Source organism: Rhamphochromis sp. 'chilingali', assembly GCF_963969265.1.
Source record: "Rhamphochromis sp. 'chilingali' genome assembly, chromosome: 10".
NCBI classification, from domain to species: Eukaryota; Metazoa; Chordata; class Actinopteri; order Cichliformes; family Cichlidae; genus Rhamphochromis; species Rhamphochromis sp. 'chilingali'.
Genome location: NC_137937.1, coordinates 19,246,457 through 19,265,685, shown reverse-complemented (window position 1 = coordinate 19,265,685; position 19,229 = coordinate 19,246,457). Strand labels below are relative to the sequence as shown.

The window sequence follows — 19,229 nt, the reverse complement described above, 5'->3', positions numbered from 1 at the left end:
GTCAGTGGAAAATAGGAAGAATACAGCAGAGTGTGGTAGACAAGTGAAAACAAATATTACAGAGAGGGAAGCTCAGTTGATCACTCGGGTCAGGAAGTGTGTTGCTCTTACAGCCGTTTTGTCAGCAGTCATTGAAGCCACTCGTTGCGTGGCGTCGTGACGTCATGGAGAGCAGTACGAATATGAAAACATTACGCCCTACTTTACACCCCTGTGGGACTTTTCTTTTTAAAGTTTCAGATCACAATGTGTTATGTTTGAATCATTCGAAGGGTAAAGTTAAATTAGATTTCTTTCTAATCAAGGCCATTTTCTGAATCAAGCCCTTTTTTCAGTTTTTATTGTGTCATTTCATACCGTTTTTTTACCCATTGTGAAGAAAAGATCTTAAATTACCAACACTGACAGTGTGTTGCGGGATTTGAGTTGTGGCTTTTGTGACCTCCTCAGGTGGCGGGTTGGTGTTTGTTCCTTTCTGCCCCATCACGACTTCTGCGACAAACCAAGCGTTCTTGAACTGGACTCGTAGTCGGTGTATACTTGGAAAAAGTGCTTCAGCTTGCTCAATGAATAGGGAACACATGTATTTGTGTATTATTGATGTATTAGTGCAAAGTCGGGCGGCTCTACTGGCTCAGAGCTGAATGGGTGGAGGAGCGCTTTAGGCTAGACTATGATGAGAAAAATCGAATTTTGTTGAGGATTAAGCTTTGCTATGACAAAACTGGCGTCTCACGGGAGCTTTAGAGCAGTATTATTATTACTTTCACTATGAGACAAGAACGGTTGTGTTTGAAAGCAGGAACTAAAGACTGTACCGGTATGCCCCTCAGAATAAGTCAGATTAAAAAATACAAGGAGAAATTTTGCATAAATAACACACAAACGTGGGTGTTCTCTGTCTGCTGTGATGCTTTGATTGTCCGTCGGGGAAAACTGGGGCCCGGATGCTCGGTCGTGGCTTTCTGTAGGCAGCGTGATGTGTATGGCTCTATTCAAAATGGTTGCTGTTTGAATAGGCTGGGGGAGTTTGAGCGAGGGGATGCAAATAGTTGATATGAAAAAAGAGAGGGGTGGGGGGTGATCGGTGAAAAGGCCCTGTGTTTGCTTTGAGTCACTCATTAAGTCTGCTTGCAGTTGTGTGCATGAGTGTGTGCCGCTTTGGCTTTAAATATCAGCAAATGCTAACTTGATTTACAATGAACACTAATAAAATCTTCTGACTATAGATAACTTCATTTTGCTCTGGATTCTGGGCCATGACTGTCTTTGATTATGTCAGGTTTTTTCTGCAGTAAATATAGAAATCTTTGTGGGAATGCATAGTGTTAAAGCATTTATCTGGTTTATTCATTCATGTTTAGACAGCCTGTTTCATCTGATTTTTCATCCCATATAGACACATTAAAGCTGTCGAGGGAAGCGCGATTTATGACTCGAAAGCTCAACTGGCATTGTTTTGACCTTAAACGAAGGCAGAGTTCAGCGGTAGGCGTGGCGTAGCTGCAAGCTCGATCCCATCAGAAGATGTGTGTCATTTTTATTCTGCCGACTGTATTTGCAAAAGCAAATGGCTTCAAGCTAAGAATATTAAACCGTTACCATAGCTTGTCTTATTTTTCTTGGTTGTTTGTTTCAGTCTGGGTCATAAAGTAAGCCTCAGTACATGGCAGTGACCTCAATCCCATTCCCAGAACAAGCTCCCACCTCACTTTCTGCCCTTTTCCTGCCACAGGGTGGCTTTTCTTGAGCGCTGGGTTCCCATAAAGTCAGAGGGTTTATGGGAAGCTTGGTAAAAGGCTCCTCAGACGGGTCGGTGTGTAACACTTGGCTCTCTGTGGTGAAACACCTTGTGTATTTGGCTCTGAACAGGTTTCAGCAGAGATTTCCTGTTGCTGGCTTTCTGGTCTTTCATCACCCGACACACTTTTGACTGAGCTGGGTGATGAAAGTGTTTTAGGAAGGAAACAACTCCCTCCTCATGAGAGTCTAGTAGAAAACTTTTCAAAGTTTTGAGAGGTGGGAGATTGAATCATGTAACTATATCCAGATTGTGATATTGAGTGAACTCTTTTTATTTGTAATTTGCAATAGGTGCTTGAGAGTTTCAAGATCATGGACTACAGTCTTCTGCTGGGCGTGCACGTCCTGGACCACAGAGAGGGGGGCGAGCAGGGTCAGGCAGGGGGTGATGGGAGGAGACCCGTGGCTCAGAGGGTGCTTTACTCCACCGCCATGGAGTCCATTCAAGGAGATGGCAAGGCTGCTGAAGCCCTCACCACTGATGACACGTGAGTTTATTCAGCCTGGGGGGGCGAAGCACACACATGCACACACACATGCACACACACATGCACACACACATGCACACACACATGCACACGCACACCTCCTCTGTTTGTCTCCTGATGTCCACTTTTTCCCTCGCAGACGTTACACAACCTTCCACAGAACGCTCGAACACACAGTCGGGCTCTCGCATAACCATAGCTACAAAAATACAAACACTGGTCTGCATATTTACAGCAACACACACACACAAATGTAAATACTGCAGGAGCCTCTTTTACAAACACTCGTAAAAAGTGCAGAGGCACGTTTGAACGTTCATTTGAACTACAGCTGCTTTCTAAATGCTGCCATGTTTTGGTTTCTGTCTTCTTTTTCAGGATGGGCGGCATCCCAGCCCGGACACACAAAGATGAAAAGCTGCTCATCTACCTGGGCATCATAGATATTCTACAGTCATACAGGTACTGATGCTAATGAAACTGAAAAACACTGGATTTTTACTGCCTTTCCTTCTTACTTTGTCTAGAAAATAGATTAATATGTTGACTTCTTGTGCCACGAAGTCTTATGAGATCCAACAGCCTTTTGGGTCATCAGCTTTTCCTACTCGTGGTGCTTTAAAAGCATCGCATAAACCTTTGTGAGCCTTGTCGGCATCAGACTCTTGACAGCGAAGGCGAAGTCAGATCAGGTCAGATATGATGAAAAGGCAGAGTTTGTGTACTTTTGCTCTCTTAAAAGCTAAATGTTGCTTAACTTAAAGGCAGAACTTTAAGTTGAGCAAAGCTTTGCACTGCACCCAGAGGGAAAAGTGAAACCTTTTAGGTTTGATCGGGCATAAAGGGGAATTTGTTGTATAACCTTCGTAACAAGGCCTCTTTTTGTTGTGTTTCTCCTGCAGGTTCATTAAAAAGTTGGAGCACTCATGGAAAGCCCTGGTGTACGATGGTGTAAGTTGATAGCCTGCTCAAATCTGATGGAGCAGCTTTTATGAATGAGCCTTTTATTTTGTTACGTCCTCTTTAAAATTACCCGTGGCTGTCTGATAAAAACCTGACTTCTTTTTTTTTTTTTTTTTTTTTTTCTTTCCTCCCTTTCTGATTTGTCCTCAGGACTCCGTCTCAGTCCACCGGCCCGGGTTTTACGCCAGCCGCTTCCTGAAGTTCATGAGCACACGGGTCTTCAGGAAGACTCAGCGTAAGTCAGCTGACTGATCATGGTCATGTGAAACTAAAGGAGGAAACAAAATGTGGAAAGCTGGAAATCCTGCTCTGGTAACAGGAATGAAACTGTAGGCAGTTTATCTTATGAATTACTGGGTATTTTGATGTCACTGAAATGGCACTGGGTCTTTTAGAGTTGGCTATTGGATAAGCTTTTGAAGCACATGATCCGTAAACTCCGAGATAGGAAAATAGTTTTTTAATAGTTTTATCCGTAGCATCTATTCTCAGTGTCCTGGGTGTGGCTGTAGGTGAAACCAGGAAGCTGTTTTGGAACATCAAATATAGAAACAAATGTTACCATGTCGGACCCCCTCTGTGGAAATACATATGGCTGAGGCACTGATTTGAGGATTTAGCTGCGCTGTTAACCATTGCCAAGTCCCGACAGAGGGAGATGACAGGAAAGGATTTTATTTCACGCCCTGCTCAGGAGGCAGAATAAGAAGTGGCTTAGGGGACATTTGTGTCAGCGTCATTGTGCATTTTAACAGTTTAATAGCTTCTAATTTTGGAAGCAGGGCATTGAAGTTTTCCTCTGTGTGAACACTGATTTGATTTATCTCCCCCTAATTATTGCAGTTTTTGTCTCCCTCGCCTCCAAGTCCCTGAATATCAGATTGTGGTCCTTTACCTGACTCATGTGCTCCTTTTTTTTAAATTTTGGCTCCACAGCAATTCGATTCTCCCCTTCAAAGAGGACCCGCACTTCCATCCCTGCTCTGAAGTCGTGCTCACAGGAGATCCTTTCATCGCAAGCGGATGAGAGGAACGAGGAGGACAGGAGGGACCGGCTGGTAGGAGCGCGCAGCCTCGCCAGCCTGGATGGACAAGGTACACAAAACAAGAGTTTGACAGATCAGCATCTGTGCCAAGGAAGTGGGGGTGGGATTGGTAGATCATAAAAAGCACTTGACATTTTACCTTAATCCTCGCCACGTCTGCCTCTTCAAGCTTCGTTTTGCGGCTTATTAGAGCTTTTTAGAAACACTCGAGGCCACTAAAGAGCTGCTTCCACTCAGCCATAAAAATGTTGTCCTCTCAGCACTTCCCAAGAGGAGGAAGCAGTCAGTGGTTGATGTATTGTTTGGCTTTGATGGAAATAAACAGAGGTTACCTTCCTATTAACATTACATCAGTTACAGTATTTGTGTGTACAAACTGTGTATAAACCATCCTTAGATTGAGCTCCCCCTACATTCTTACGTGATAAAGCAGCTACATCTGTGTGATCTTTGTGTTTGATAAGGCGAGTTATTTAGCCAACAGCACACCGGAAGAAATGTGGGTGTGGAGCAGAAAGATAAGTCACGGGGGTCATTTGTCCTCTCCTCTAATCGAGCCCTGCCCCAGCTGTATCTCCAGCTGTGATGCAACAAACTATAAATCCGTTTGGGTTGTTAAACTTCCCTTCGCTCTTATGGTCACTGAAGGGGTCTCGGGAAGGGCAGGAAATCGGTTTTCACTCTAAAGGGAGTGGCTCGTATGTCAGTTTAACCAGAAGCATCTAAACAAAGTGTGTCGCACATGCTGCTGCTTTGATCTGAAGTGGGCTGGACCAGCGAAAATCCCATTTCTGTCAGTGTAAAGAATTTTATCTACATATTTAATCCATTTCCATCTCAATATGAGAAAAAAAGTGTGTGTTTAACAGTATGTCTCCGTTTTTGGTTTTTTTTTTTCATGATAAAGAAATTCGGCTGTAGTTAATGAAAGAAATCTGTCACTACGACTCTTTGGCCTTTAATGGTAAAAACAAAATGTGTAAAAGTACAGAATTGTAGTAGCTCATTTCCCCAGACTGCCCTGTAATGTTTAATTCACAGAAATGTCTATAGGAACTTGAATGTCATTCAGTCATTTATCTATTACTTCATTACTTTGGTGTCATATGAATGGCTGTGGGAGGGGATCTTTATCAGTAGGACATCTGTAAAATGTATGAAAATACAGGTAAAAGTCCAAAATTTATGCTCTGCTTCACAATCTCCAAAGATGTCTCGTGGGCTGGATCAGAGTCTTCGCCTTTTTGATTCTGGCCCCTAGGCCTTATGTTTGACACCCTAATCTAATCAGTTGCATTAAACTCTCATTCGCTGCCTTGTGTCGATGATTAGGTTTTGAAGTCTGCAAAGACACGGCAGAATTACAGGAAAAACATACTCACTTTTCCTAGGATACATCCAGTGTCAGCTTTAGATTTTATTCAGCTCAGCTTCCAGGAAATGCTTCCTTTTAAGGGGGAACTCTGATTTTACAGCGTTTGGTGTTCCCACACTTATCTGGAGCCGAAGTACTCAGCCTAAAGTTGTAAAATGTGTGGGATCGCCCAACCGTAGAGGTCAAAATGCGCTTACCTGGATTGTGGAGTTTGAAAGTCTGAAGGCACAGGAGTGTTTATTGTTTTACTGTTTTATGGTGCGCTCTAACATCAGGCTGTTGTGGCAGATGGCCGCCCTCGCCCTCGCTCTTCCTGTCGCCAAGTGTTTGCTCATAGTTAGATTGCTGAATCGTTAGGTTTTTCTCTGTGATTTTGTGGGGCCTTTCCCGTCACTAGGAAGCATCTTTAGATGACTGTTTGTATTTATTGGCACCATGTAAGTTAAAACTGAGATAGGAAACCGTCACATGTTTAAAATTTAGTTTTCTTTTTTCCTCCTCAGCCGTGTTCGGTTCATATCTGCGCCCCGACATTGTCCCAGCCAACCCATCCTTCTACGAGGGCTCCTCCATGGGAACTATCTCCACCTCCTCCATCTTTGTAAACGTGGAAAACCAAACAGAGGACAGGTACAGTGTCTCCTGTGTTGACGTTTCCTTGTTTTCCTACACTCACATGATCCTGAAATGTTAAGCTGATCACCTTAAACCATGACGCAAGGCCACGAAGAAAAGAAGGAAGTCACGCCTGACATGTACACTCACGCACATGCTCGGGCACTCCCGCCTTATTGTTACCTGTGCGTCTACGTCACACGGTCTTATTGGTGACGTGCGTCATGGAACATGTTACTCACTTAGTTTGCCTGCATGCATCCAAGTACACGTGCACGCTTCATAGACAACATATGAATCAGGATGCGTGGTGTTGTAGTGGATGCCAGGAAAACTTTTATTTGATTGGACTCTTGTGGCAGGAATGACTTTGGATGGCTCAAGCGTCCCTTAATGAAATGCTTTAATGGCACAGCATTGACTAATAGTTGAAACCCTGATTTTTAACACAATCAGAGTGTTACATTAACAGGTTTCATTGTGACTTTTACCAGTGTGGAGAGAGAAAGTGTGTTAAAGCTTTATTTCCTGTCCTGCTAAAAGCCTCTAAGCCCTGCATCCCCTGCCCTTTGCATTTTTTTCTTCCCTTCCACCTTTCAGTGCTCCTCCTGTCCAACAGTGTCGAGTTCAGCTTGCTTTCTGAGGCTGCATTGTGTGACTTGCCCGGTCTTGTCCCTTCATCAGTCACCTGCTGCTGCCCTGACATTGTTCTGTCAACTGTTTTTATAAATATTTAAACAGCAGCTTTGACACACTCTTACTCTGTGCCATTACGCTGCACAAATACGGTGACAAAAGAGGACAAGCGGCGCTGTGGAGACTGTATATCAGCCAACAATAATCCCTGTCTGACAGCCGCTCTGCCTTTTATTTTAGTAACACACTTTTGAAGTGATCTATCTATCTATCTATCTATCTTATCTATCTTATCTATCTTATCTATCTATCTGTCTGTAGCTTATCCGTATGTCTCACATCCATCTGTTATCTCTACAACTATAGCAACATGCTGCTCTTGTTCTAATTGGATTACATCTCTTTGAACCCCTAACATAGTGTGTCATATGTTAGAAAAGGGCAAAAACACATTCCTGAATTTATCAGGAAGTCTGCTGATGTGCATATAAGGGAAAACGATCTTTTGTTGCCCCCTAGTGGTGAACCAGAGACTGCAACTAAAGGCAGGATGAATTTTGCAGTACGAATGTGCGAGCTACGTTCAAATCCATTTATCTGACTCCTGTATGGATTCAGTCTAATAGCACTCTATTTCAGCATTACGCTTTTGATCCATTTTTAATAAGTCCCTCCCCCCATTCCTCCTCGTCCAATTCAACTACTGCAAGGAATTTCCAAGATCTGTGGGCTGCGCGTTAGCTGGATCTCATTCGTTGAATGCGTACATGCATGAAAAAGAACATATTTTCTGTCAGAGTGCAATATGCTACAGTTTTTATTAGAAAGGATAGAAAATTGGAATTTCTGTGGATGTAAGTTCCCTCCAGTGGAAACCAAAATGAAGGAGTTAACTTTTTAGGTCTGTAATTTCCTGGAAGAAATCTCTTTTAAAGCTCACTTGTATCTCTTACTCCACATTGAGAAATCTGTAGGACTCTCTCTCCCAGCAATTCCTCTCAATTTCAACCTCCCGTTTGGCGTTTCTGAGACAATGAGCCTCTACGTCCCGACACCAGACAGGTTTCTTTGTCTCTTTACGTCAGAGTCCGCAATAAATCTGCGGTTCGTTTGTTAAGGGGTTTTTTCCAATCCCTTTTCCAGCACTGTTTATACAGCTGCCCTGCTCTAACCGGGGCTTTGACGCAGATGATAAGCTCTCAGGTCCGTCTACAAGTTAACGTGCGACCGTGTTTTTCAGGGATGACGTCGCATCCAGCTCCACCTTCACCCTGGAGGACAGTGCCATCTGCCTTACGTCGGAGCAGAGCACCATGGACGTGGACATGGATCGAGATGACGGATCGGTTCTTGACGTCTACCTGGTGGGTTCATTTATTTCAGGTTATTCTTGTTTAAATATTGACTAGGCTTCAGCTGGATATACTGACTTATTCTCTTTGTTTCACAGTGAAAGGAGCAGCTTTACAAACATTCATTTTCTCCTGCCAAGCATAAGACAATCGCCACACCCCCACTGGACAGGCCATGCTGGCGTTTGACTCACTTTCAGTGCTGCTAGATCCATGTTACCACTTGTCTTTGCCAACACATCAAAAAAAGTACTGAGATTTCCACTGGTTGTTGGACGAAAAGTCAAAGTGAAGGAGATCTGCGAGGAACCATGCAACATACCGTGTCACGTGCTGTACATCAGACTGAGCTTTGGGAACATGCGTCAATGCCGCGGCACCATTAGGTTTTATATGTGTGTACTGTTTTCAAGGCCTACAAAACAACTTCAGCATATTTGAGGAGACTGTAGATGCAAACCATTCATGTGTTTAGATGTTTGGTTTGGGTTTTTTTTCTTTCCCTGCTGTTCAGAAAGACATGAAGGACACTTTTACGATTCGCGACTGCTTTAGTTGCTGTTAAAATGAGAAATGTTTACACTGAATTTATGGTGGCATCTTTGTCCCCAATGAGGAGGGACGCCGCGTTGTCAAACGAAGGACACAAGTTGGTTTTGTAGCCGCATCCAACACCTACCAGGAAAGACTCCTGTGAACAGACTAGATACTGAAGCTGCCGAGGCCAAACCCGAGGTGCGATCCAGTTTAAGCGGCCTGCATTTTTTCCTAACTGTGCCGCCCGGAGAGGAGCGTGAAGCGAGCAAAGACTGCGGCCAGGCCTCGTCTGAAGCCCGGAGCAGGAGGCACTTTTGCCATGTTATGATTTCTGTAAGACAGATTTCTCCAAGGACACTGCTTTAGGCGGGTGGGCTACCTGATAGAAGCACAGATGTGTGAACATGCACTTTTTAAAAAATCTTTATTATTCAAATGCACACTTGTTTTGTCGTTGACACTACATGTACAAAGACAATGAAGCAACACTGTAGATATTTTTTTTTCTGTTTGATGTGGAACTACTAGTTTCATGAGGTTTGCGTCATGACTGAAGATGCTTTTACTCAGGATATCCTTTGATACTGAATAAGTGTGTCCTCTTTAAGTTCAAGTTCTGAGACACTCGGTGGCGGTCCAGTACCGCTCCATCAAAATCATATCCAGCTATAAGTGTTTGAACTCCACGATCACGTCAGTTGAGACCATAATTTATTATGTAAATCCCAATATTTTACCATTTGCTGAAAATATACTTTCATCGCTGAATGTATAGACAATGCGTATTTATATAAAGAAGAGACTCCTATAAATAAAAAATTTAAACTCTGTGTCTGCCTGTGAATGCTCAAAACATTTCATGTCATGCGTTTGCAGGTCATAGCTGTGGATGTTTAGGAAGTGGCGGTCTTTAGTGAGAGTATGGGTAGAAACCCTAGGCATGCAAACACGGTGGTAACACGTAAACTCCACGTAGAAACGGCCGTGACCTGATTCTGTTCCAACGCTGATTATTGCGGCTTTCCACAGAAACCAGTTTCATTGTCACGCCAGTGTGAGGAAAAGAATACGATCGGTTCTGCTGTATATTAACTTTAATTTACAGAACATTGCAAAACATTTACTGTCAAATAAAATTTCTCATATACAGTTTAAAAATATACAAACTATTTAAAATACAGACAAAACTGAAATCACTAAATGCATTCTGCTCATGTAGCTACAACACTGTGCAAAACGTCTGCAGCCACGCCTCATTTCGTGACATTTGCCTCCAGATTTTCTTGTAATTTTTTAAAGTGGTTTTCAGAAATGGCTCTCTGGGCTCTTCCAAAGATTTTCTTTAGACATTGGCTGCTTTTATAAAAATAAAAAATAAAAAAAATACAATTTTAATTTATTTTAAATACAGTTTCAGTCCATTCCTTGTACCCGACCATTTTCAGAGGTATGGTTTTAGTTTAAGCCTTTTAACACTCATATGAAAAAGGCACCAAACCAAAGTTAAATGCTCCTCATCGCCCAAGCTATATTTCTTCTGACTGTTTCTGTCAATAAATTCAAGTGTTTAAGAGTCACAAGTGATAATTTATTTGACATCTAGAGTTTTCTCTGTACAATACACCGTGTCCACTGTGCTCTCTGAAAGCTACTTTATAACAATATTAAAGATTTCAAAGCTTTAGGCCATCAAACTGCAAAGAGTCGTCACGAGAGGGAGGGAAGAAGTGAAAGTGTTCCCACCTCATCAGTGCTTTTGCTGTAAATATCAGTTTAGGTTTTTTTGTTTGATTAATTGACCTTTAGTGAAGTTTAGCAGTACCAAAAAAGGAGTAAAAAGCAGCTGTAATATTACCAATTAGAGCAAGACCCCCCCCCAAAAAAAAAGTCAGGAAATGGATAATCAATAGAAATGCACGAAATAATTTACACAAAAAAAAAAAATCACCTCATGAAATTCTTGTGGTTACATACAAAAGCGCCCATGACCAGCATGATCTAGCTAAGATCATAAACAACTACTTTTGTTTTAAAGCTCGAGGGGCATCTGAATAATTACAGATTCTGTAGATCTTACCTCGTTCACTTCAATAAAATCAATCCAATCTCAAAAAAGAAAAAAAATCATGAACTTAGTTAAACTTAAAAGGTCAAAGATGGTATGCATGGTAATTAAATTAACCCAATAAAACAAAAATATACAAATATAATTAATTATAATTATAGAAGATGTAGCTGCCAGTCAAGTTGTGCTTGGGGTCCTGGTTACCTCGTTGAATTCAGAAAAGGATGGGCTTCCCAGCGGTTTTCTCCTGGACGTAGGAGCTGAAGCGTTTGAGGAACTTGGGATACTCTCTCTTGGCCACAGGTCTGAGGATTGATGCTGGAAACCAGCCTCCGGGGTTCACTGCAGTCACACAGAGAAATATAATCAGGAAACAGTGTGTTCCCGCTGACTTATGATAAAACTATTAATAATAAACCTGCACAGGCAGCTGTGTGGGATGCCCTCTGGCGGGACGTGGTGATTTAATATTTATGTTTTTAAATGAACTCCCTCGACTCGCTCGGCATCTCTGACAATAAACTGGCTTATTCATCCTGCAGCGCTGCTTTATGTAATAACCTGCTTGTCTGCAGGGGCAGAAGTTGCAGTCTGGACTACAATTTCAAAGTAATACCCCAGGCTGGGTCATCCTCGTGTCAAAACTCCAAAATTCATTTAACAAAAACAAAAAAGGGCCAAAACAAAGAATGGCATGTCAGTCATTCAAACGAATGAATAACCAATTCTAATATATTTTCTTTGACGGTCTAACAAACGCTTCCATTAGACTGAATAACCAAACATTCAGACATTCAAAGTGTGCTTTTCTCATCTGTCGTGTACAAAATCTAGTGATACATGTGAGGACTGTAAGACTAAATAGAGGCTTTGTTCTGCTGTCTGCTGAGATCAAATCCAGATGCTCTTAAGAGGCACTTACCATTGGCAACATAGCTGACCCTGCACGAGATGTTGTCTCTGCTGATCTCTTTGTCGCCCTCTGGTGGACTAACCAGCGTTTGGCAGATCATTGCAACATTAAGTTTGGCACGAACACACCGGTTTGTTAGCTGAAAGTGAAAAATACATGAATAAATAAATAGGAGTAAAAACAAATTAAATCCCCCAAAACAGACACATATCTCACTGTAACTGATATGACTGACAGACTTTGGTTAACATTGTTCTCCCATTTACTCAATAAGGCCTTGTTTGACAAGATGATGTTTGATACTAACATGAACTAGATGCACTGTTACAGCACTTGGAGGTGTGAAGAGAAAAATATGCATAAGCAGTATGTTTACCCAGCTTTCTTTGTCAGGCATAATGTATTAAACCTCAAATGTAAGAGTTGTTCTTATACCAGGAGCAGTGCTTATGTCTGTTTTCAGTCATCCAGGTCATGGCACGCTTAAGCACTCGAGCTGAAGGCAACTGGACGTGTTTTTACTTTCATTAAGATTTTTCACATCTCATCAGAGAGTCTTCTTCAGTCATAAAGGCCCAAATATTTAACCTCTACTGGGATTGGCCAGAGTCGCCTCTATTTTTTGAGGCGACTGAGGTCCTTCAACATCTGCCGGACAATGCTTGGGATTTTCTACAAGTCTGTTGTGGCCAGTGCGATCCTCTATGCTGTGGTATGCTTGGGGAGTAAATTGAGGGTTGCTGATGGTAAGAGACTCAATAAACTGATCCGCAAGGCCAGTAATGTTGTGGGGATGGAGCTGGACTCTCTTGAGGTGGTGTTGGAGAGGTGAATGTTGTCCAAGATAAAGGCAATGTTGGATAATTCCTCCCACCCACTCCATGACATGCTGGTCAGTCACAGAAGAAGTTCAGCAAGAGACTAAGATTACCAAAAAGCACCACTGAACGACACAGGAAATCATTCCTGCCTGTGGCCATCTCCCTGTACAACTCATCCACTTAGCACACTGTATACTGCAATAGCTACACCCCTTTTGCACATTCCCTTCTTTCTTATTCAGATATTTATCAATAAGTAACTTATATGTATGTATATATTGTGGTATTTCTTACTTTTTGTAATGTCTGTCTTTGTTACTGTTTGTACTGGAGCACTGTAACCAAAATAATTTCTCCTAAGGATCAATAAAGTGTTCTGATTCTGTTCTGATTGTCACCTTGGGGGTGGTCCTGAGAGTTTTTGACTCACCCTGTCATCATGTCAAAAGGAAAGATGTTTCACCTTCACAAACCTAAAAAGAAGTAAAGCTGCCTTTAACTCAAGTGCTTAGCACTGGGACTCTGCTGTAACCCGAAGTAATTGTCTTGTGTATGACTTTATGAGCCTCTCACATGATTGTGCTCGGGATCATTGTCCTGTCGCGTGACCCAAGCTTTAGCTGCCAGTGTCAGATTTGACTCTATAATACTTCATGAGTTCATGAAAGGTGCTCAGGTTCCTGTGACTCCGAAACATCATTCCTCCACCACTGTGTCTGACAGTTGGTTTGATGTGCTAATGCTGATATGCTGTAGTTTTAAAACTACTTCAGCCTGAAATATACATGTAAAAAAACTTATTATTATGATTATACGACTATTATTACTATTTTTGTTAGGCTGTGAGATGGGTTAATGATTAGCCGTACTGTTGATTTTCATGCATTTTTTGTACAGTGTCAGATTTTTTCACCAAAACAATTACTAATTGGGAAAAAAAAGAAAGAGAAGACTTTAAGTTGGACACACACACACACACACACACACACACACACACACACACACACACACACACACACACACACACACACACACACACAATTATCCAACATCAGTAGCGGCACTAACTTATCAGTTCAGTGACAAGACACCCCTGCAGAAAACAGAAGAGTAGCGCCATCTGGTGGACAAATCTAAACATTTTAAATTGAAGCGAATTTCAATAGCTTTCAATGGGGCATTTTTTGGCCTTAGATCAAATGTGGATGTGCATAGCCTAACCATTTTAAGCTAATTTAAGGAGTTGAGACAACTATTCTAAAATTTAAAAAATATATCTTTTGGCAAATATCAGCTATATTCATTCAGCACAGCAGAAAATAGAAAATAAAAGAAATAAAAGAAATAACAGAAAATAAAAAACTGAATGGCACAAAATGTCCTGAACATCATCTATTAATTAAATGAACACAGCACAACAGTCTAGCGCTAAAAACACAAGGGAAGCCTCTGAGGGTTAATCTTACAGGTACATCATCATGCTCCACAGAGATGTTGCAGACGATCCATGTGTCGGGTTCACTTTCATTTCTCGGTGGAATCATCCTGATGACTGACAGGAAGAGCACATCTCTCTGAGCGACAGGCCACACTGTCTAAAACAAAGGAGACACGTGATCAATTCAATCAATCAAAAACAGGCTGTGCAATATAACTGATGAAATGTGCATTGTGTTTCACTGTGCAGTGTGCACTCAGTATACCTTGTGCGTCTGGTAGACAATGACGGCATTATCAGAGAGCTTTTCCACAACGTGGAAATTTTCAACGGTGGCTGTGGGAGGGAGAGTTCACATCAGGTCATGGCAATAACACAAGGAAAGTCAAATAGTAATAATATGTTGGACTAAAACACAGATCTTACTCTCCCAGTCCAATCGGACTGCAGTGTCCCAGAAGTAGTGGCAGACCTCATGTCCAGTTACCCCCTTCACAGCATGTGTCGCTTTGAGGGGATCCAGGACGATGCCGTTCTCCTCCACTTCCCTCCTGTATACCTGTTACACAGCACCACAGACAGAATATTATAAACACACTAACAACTTCACCCGTTACTAAAAACTAAGATGATTTTTCTCAGGCTTTTAAAAGTTTTAAATCACCGTGTATTTCAGCGGCGTATTTTTTCACTGTAGCACAAATAAGTTACTACTGCAGTACATTTTAAAATGTGAATGAGATTTAAATATTCACAGCAAACAACAGAAATAATTCATGTTTTCTGTCCTCACCTTCATCGCCCCTTCTTCTGCTACCAGTTGCCAGTTGGCACCTCCACCCTCCTCCTGGATGGAGTAAGCCATGTGATTCTGCACAGTTTCCTCCACCTAAGAGTCAGATATTATAGCATTACAGTATTTATATGCCTGAGCGATCGTCACACCTTCTACCTGTGTATTTAGTTTTTTTTAAACAGAGGTGTTGATAAAAATAAGAGAAGCCATGAATCCCAGAAATGTCTTAAGCAAATTTACTATCCAACTAAATAAATATTACACACTTGATATTGCTTGGGTGTGTTCAAAACCTCAACAACGCGTCACGGTCCCTGATTTCTCCCAGAATTTTGACTTCCTGTATAGTCAGGTGGTGCTATATACTGAGCGCAACCTGACTCTGATCCTCGGAGCACAGGAAACGTTTGTGAAATCCTGCAGGGAGTGGTTTAGCAGGCGTTTACGTGACGTTCCCAAACACAGCACTTGAGGGCTGAATCAGTGAATGTTATCTGAAGCAGATGACTGATTAGCTCGATCGAGGACGAGGAAGGAGAGTGGATATAGAGCTGTACATCGGAGAAAGATTTTTAAAAAGAAGAAGGAATAAACTACAAAAACTGAAAAAGACTCCACAGCAGGAGAGCAGAAGACACATAACAACCCCAAAAAAGTAGCATTTCATATGAATCTGTACTTTAATATTGCAGTGAGCACAAAATGATGTGATTAAGATTAAGGTCAGGTATGTCAGCGTCATCAGCACCAAGAAGACCTTGATTTGTACAGGGATGATAAGACAAAGATAAGAGCAGCAACTTGTTACCTTAAATTTTAACAAAGGTGGACAGGAGGAGGGTGAATAGCACAGAGCAAACAAACATAAATATGGTTCGCACCTTGTTGGCAAATCTGTGTGTGCCGATGCTGGAATATTCATGACCGGAGGAAGCTGAAGGTAGTTGAACTTTCCAGACCGTCCTTGACTGGCTCTGAGGGAACGAGCAGATGAGTTAAGATGAGAAGATCAAGGAGACAGAAATGGGTTTATGGAGGCCATGAATGAGAACATTGAGACAGCAGTGAGGAGGGTGACAGATGGGTTCAAGGTGGTGTTGCTGGGCTCTGAGACCCTTCTCGTGATGGACAGACTGATATATGAGTTTAGAGAAGAGTCTCTGCAGACTATGAGTTCATTTAAGTTCAGTTTTATTTGTCATATGCAAGTTAGCACAGGGTCAACATTGCAATGAAATGTATGTGACGAGCAGAAGACAGTCACTCAGCAGTATAGTACAGTAAAAAAAAGAAAAACATTGTAAAAGAGCAAAATATTTATAAAATATAGTAAATATTTTGCTCTGACTATGATGTTCACATACAACAATGTGTTCTATAATGAGAGTAGGGAGCAGGTGGAAGAGAGCCTGGGGAGGTGGAGGTATCCTCTGGAGTGAAGAGACATGAAAGACAGTAGAAGAAAGACCTAATATGTGTGTGTGAATGAGAGGGAGACAGGTGTAACAGTGAAGATGCAAGGAGGAGGCAGCCTAATTTTGACCTAAAATGAACAGTAATTAATATAATATTATAGCTTGAGTGTTTAATCATAAGAAAGTTTTGCACAGGCCTCTATGCAGTCCCCCAAGAGCTACATTTCAGTCTAAAGGCCTCAGTTAGCATGTTAAAAGTTAAAGTTCACGACAGTGCAAAAACACTGAAAGAGTGTGGCTTGTTTGGAAGGGTTGCCACAAGAAAGCTTCTTGTCTCTCTCTAAACAAAAAAGGAAGAACATGGCTGCACAGCTTATCTGAACAAATCACTAATAAGACCTTTGGACAGGCAAGACCAAAGTGGGAATGTTTGTCCATGAAGAACTGCACTATGTGTGTTGAAAGCCAAACACAGCATATCAATAAAAAACATCAACATAGTGGTAGGGCTGCCACGATTTGTCGACTAGTCACGATTACGTCGACTATCAAAATCGTCGACGACTGATTTAATAGTCGACGCGTCGTTTGAAGCTTTGTAAGATCACAAAAGACGCAGGAATAAGTAGCAGGATTTAAGAGTGTAATAACGGACTGAAACAGAAGATGGCAGCACTGCATGTACAAGGATGCCAGCTGCCGTTAAACCCCGAAGAAGAAGAAGAAGAAGCAGCTGTGTCCCAGAATTCATAGCGCGGCCCAGCTCAGTTTCCAACAATGGCGGCAGCTAGTTAGTTTTAATATTACTCTTATTATTCTTTCTGGGTCACAAAATAAACGTTTAACATATTTTCAGCCGAGAATGTAGCTGTGTAAACCTCAAATATCGGCTCAGTTTATCAGGACACCACATATTTTCAAAAGCGCTCCGACGTTTTCGGAGACGTCTGTTACCCACTAGCTCGATAGCTAGCCGGGGGCTAGGTCACTAGCGCTGTGAGAACACCGGACTCCCGGCAAATTGTTTTCAAACCCACCGCCGTCTTTCGCTACTCAGGTTAAATATATATGAGTCACTTAGATAAATTAAAAATGTTGTTGTTTGGCTTTTTTTTTTTTTTTTAGTATTTTATTTGTTCCTGAGTAAATCGGTTTGTCTGAGATTAAAGTTATAGTTTTTACACAGCTGAATAAACGTCAAGCAGACAGCTGATTATCAGAAGTGTGAGATGCTGGAGAATATACTCCGTTGTCCTGTTATATTTTAGATAGCAAGGAGTTTATTAAACTTCACCGAAACAATCTGCAAATTTCATTAAAATTGAATAAACTATCATCTTGTCTTTATTTTTAGTTAGCACCTTAAAAGCTTAAAGCTGTAAGCTAATGATAGTTATATAAGAGCATATGCTGCTGGTGCAATAAGCTGTAGTTTTACGTCCAGTGGATGATGATCTGATTAGTCGACTAATCGCATAAATAATCGGTGACTAGTCGACTATCAAAATAATCGTTTGTGGCAGCCCTACATAGTGGTGGTGGTGGTGTGATGATTTGGGGTTTGTTTTACAGCCACAGGATCTGGCCACGTTACAGCCAGCCAAGAACTCCTCTCTATAACAAAGTCTTCTTCAGTCAAATATAAAAGTATTTGTCCCACAGCTACTGTAAAGCTTTACCCGCATGCAATTTGACAATTATCTGATGCAAAGCATCAAATCTACAGCAGAATGACTGGAAAAAAGAGAAGAAAAATCAAGGTGTTGCAATGGCTCAGTCAAAGTCCAGAATGAGCTGCGCATAAACAAATGCCCGCAAACCTCACTGAACTGAAGCAACGCTGTAAGGAAGCGTGGACCAAGGTTCCTCTATAATGATATGAAAGGCTGATAAAGTCATACAGAAATCATTTTGGGACTTCAGGTTATTACTGCTAAAGGTACTTCTAGAAGCTATTGATTGGGGGATGCACTCAGTTTTCCACAGGACTTGATTTCCTTTCCACGTGACCGTGACTGTTTCTGTTCTACTTTGTATCTTTGTCCATTAATCCGTTTGGATCTTATCTCTCCTTGTCTACACGAAGAAATGCTGCCATTCCACATAACAGCTAATCAGCGAAGAAGTAAAATGGTTAGATTATATTCAATAGTTTATCCCAGTCCAATTAGTATTATTCAGATCTATGACTTAGAAGAAAGGAATTATAGCAAACTAGCTAAAGTATCTGGACTTTGTTTTTTTTAATTGCTGTGTGGATAAACTAACAAATCAAGTGTGGCTACCGGTGAACTGTAATGCTAACAACAGAGTAATACTATTAAAGTCAGAGGAACCAAACACAAACAAACAGGTATAAAGGGAGGTGTCGGCATTCCAGACAACACTGCCCACAAAATAAATAGAATGTGTCGTATAACCAGGACACAGAGACCTACTGTAACTGGATGGCTGCAGGTCTGCACAGGGATCCATCTTTGAGTCTCCTGCTTCAGCAGCTGTTTCTTCTTACTTTTCCGTGACTGCTTCGGTGAACTGTGCAACGAAGTCCCGGTACTCATTTTCTAACTTACTCTCTGAACAAGTGTGGGTAGGTGTGTCCCGCTCCTCGTGTGTTTGCTCTGTGACTGTTTCTATGTCTCTACCCCACACACCCGCAGTTAAACTTCACATACATAACCAAACACTGATAAGTTTGTGGTTGATTGACTCAGGTAGTCTAACTCACAGGAAATACTTCCCGGCTTACCTTTACGCACACACACACACACACAGAGAGAGAGAGAGAGAGGGAGGAGGGAAAGAACTGGTTTGTCGAGATCAGCTGAGATCAGGACATACATGAGGAGCTCTTTTAAAGGCACAGGCCAATCAGTGTCAACATGAACAGAGAGTGTTACAGGACCTCAAACTGTCCACTTGTTTCATGTTTACTGAGCAGTGACTGTAGGAGTTGAATTTCATAA

General features: G+C 41.7%; 2 protein-coding genes across 3 annotated transcripts in view; one reads left to right on the top strand and one right to left on the bottom strand.

The window, feature by feature from the left end:
- pip5k1bb (phosphatidylinositol-4-phosphate 5-kinase, type I, beta b) overlaps positions 1 to 9,675 on the top strand; it is a 32,382-nt gene extending 22,707 nt beyond the window's left edge. For both annotated transcript variants that reach the window (XM_080893262.1, XM_080893261.1), the window contains exons 8-15: positions 2,095 to 2,291; positions 2,670 to 2,753; positions 3,194 to 3,242; positions 3,405 to 3,489; positions 4,191 to 4,349; positions 6,179 to 6,305; positions 8,167 to 8,290; positions 8,377 to 9,675. In XM_080893262.1, the coding sequence (XP_080749388.1) occupies positions 2,095 to 2,291; positions 2,670 to 2,753; positions 3,194 to 3,242; positions 3,405 to 3,489; positions 4,191 to 4,349; positions 6,179 to 6,305; positions 8,167 to 8,290; positions 8,377 to 8,379 (828 nt within the window). In that variant the 3' untranslated portion in view covers positions 8,380 to 9,675. The remainder of the gene's footprint in view (positions 1 to 2,094; positions 2,292 to 2,669; positions 2,754 to 3,193; positions 3,243 to 3,404; positions 3,490 to 4,190; positions 4,350 to 6,178; positions 6,306 to 8,166; positions 8,291 to 8,376) is intronic.
- A 208-nt stretch (positions 9,676 to 9,883) lies between these two features.
- On the bottom strand, positions 9,884 to 19,031 carry LOC308403645 (ceramide transfer protein-like). The gene is made up of 8 exons (XM_080893263.1): positions 18,702 to 19,031; positions 15,730 to 15,822; positions 14,846 to 14,941; positions 14,479 to 14,611; positions 14,318 to 14,388; positions 14,081 to 14,209; positions 11,803 to 11,932; positions 9,884 to 11,222 (listed from the first exon to the last, which is right to left on the bottom strand). The coding sequence occupies exons 1-8, from the start codon at positions 18,822 to 18,824 to the stop codon at positions 11,095 to 11,097; spliced, it is 903 nt and encodes a 300-aa protein (XP_080749389.1). The 5' UTR covers positions 18,825 to 19,031; the 3' UTR covers positions 9,884 to 11,094.
- Positions 19,032 to 19,229: the final 198 nt, after the last annotated feature.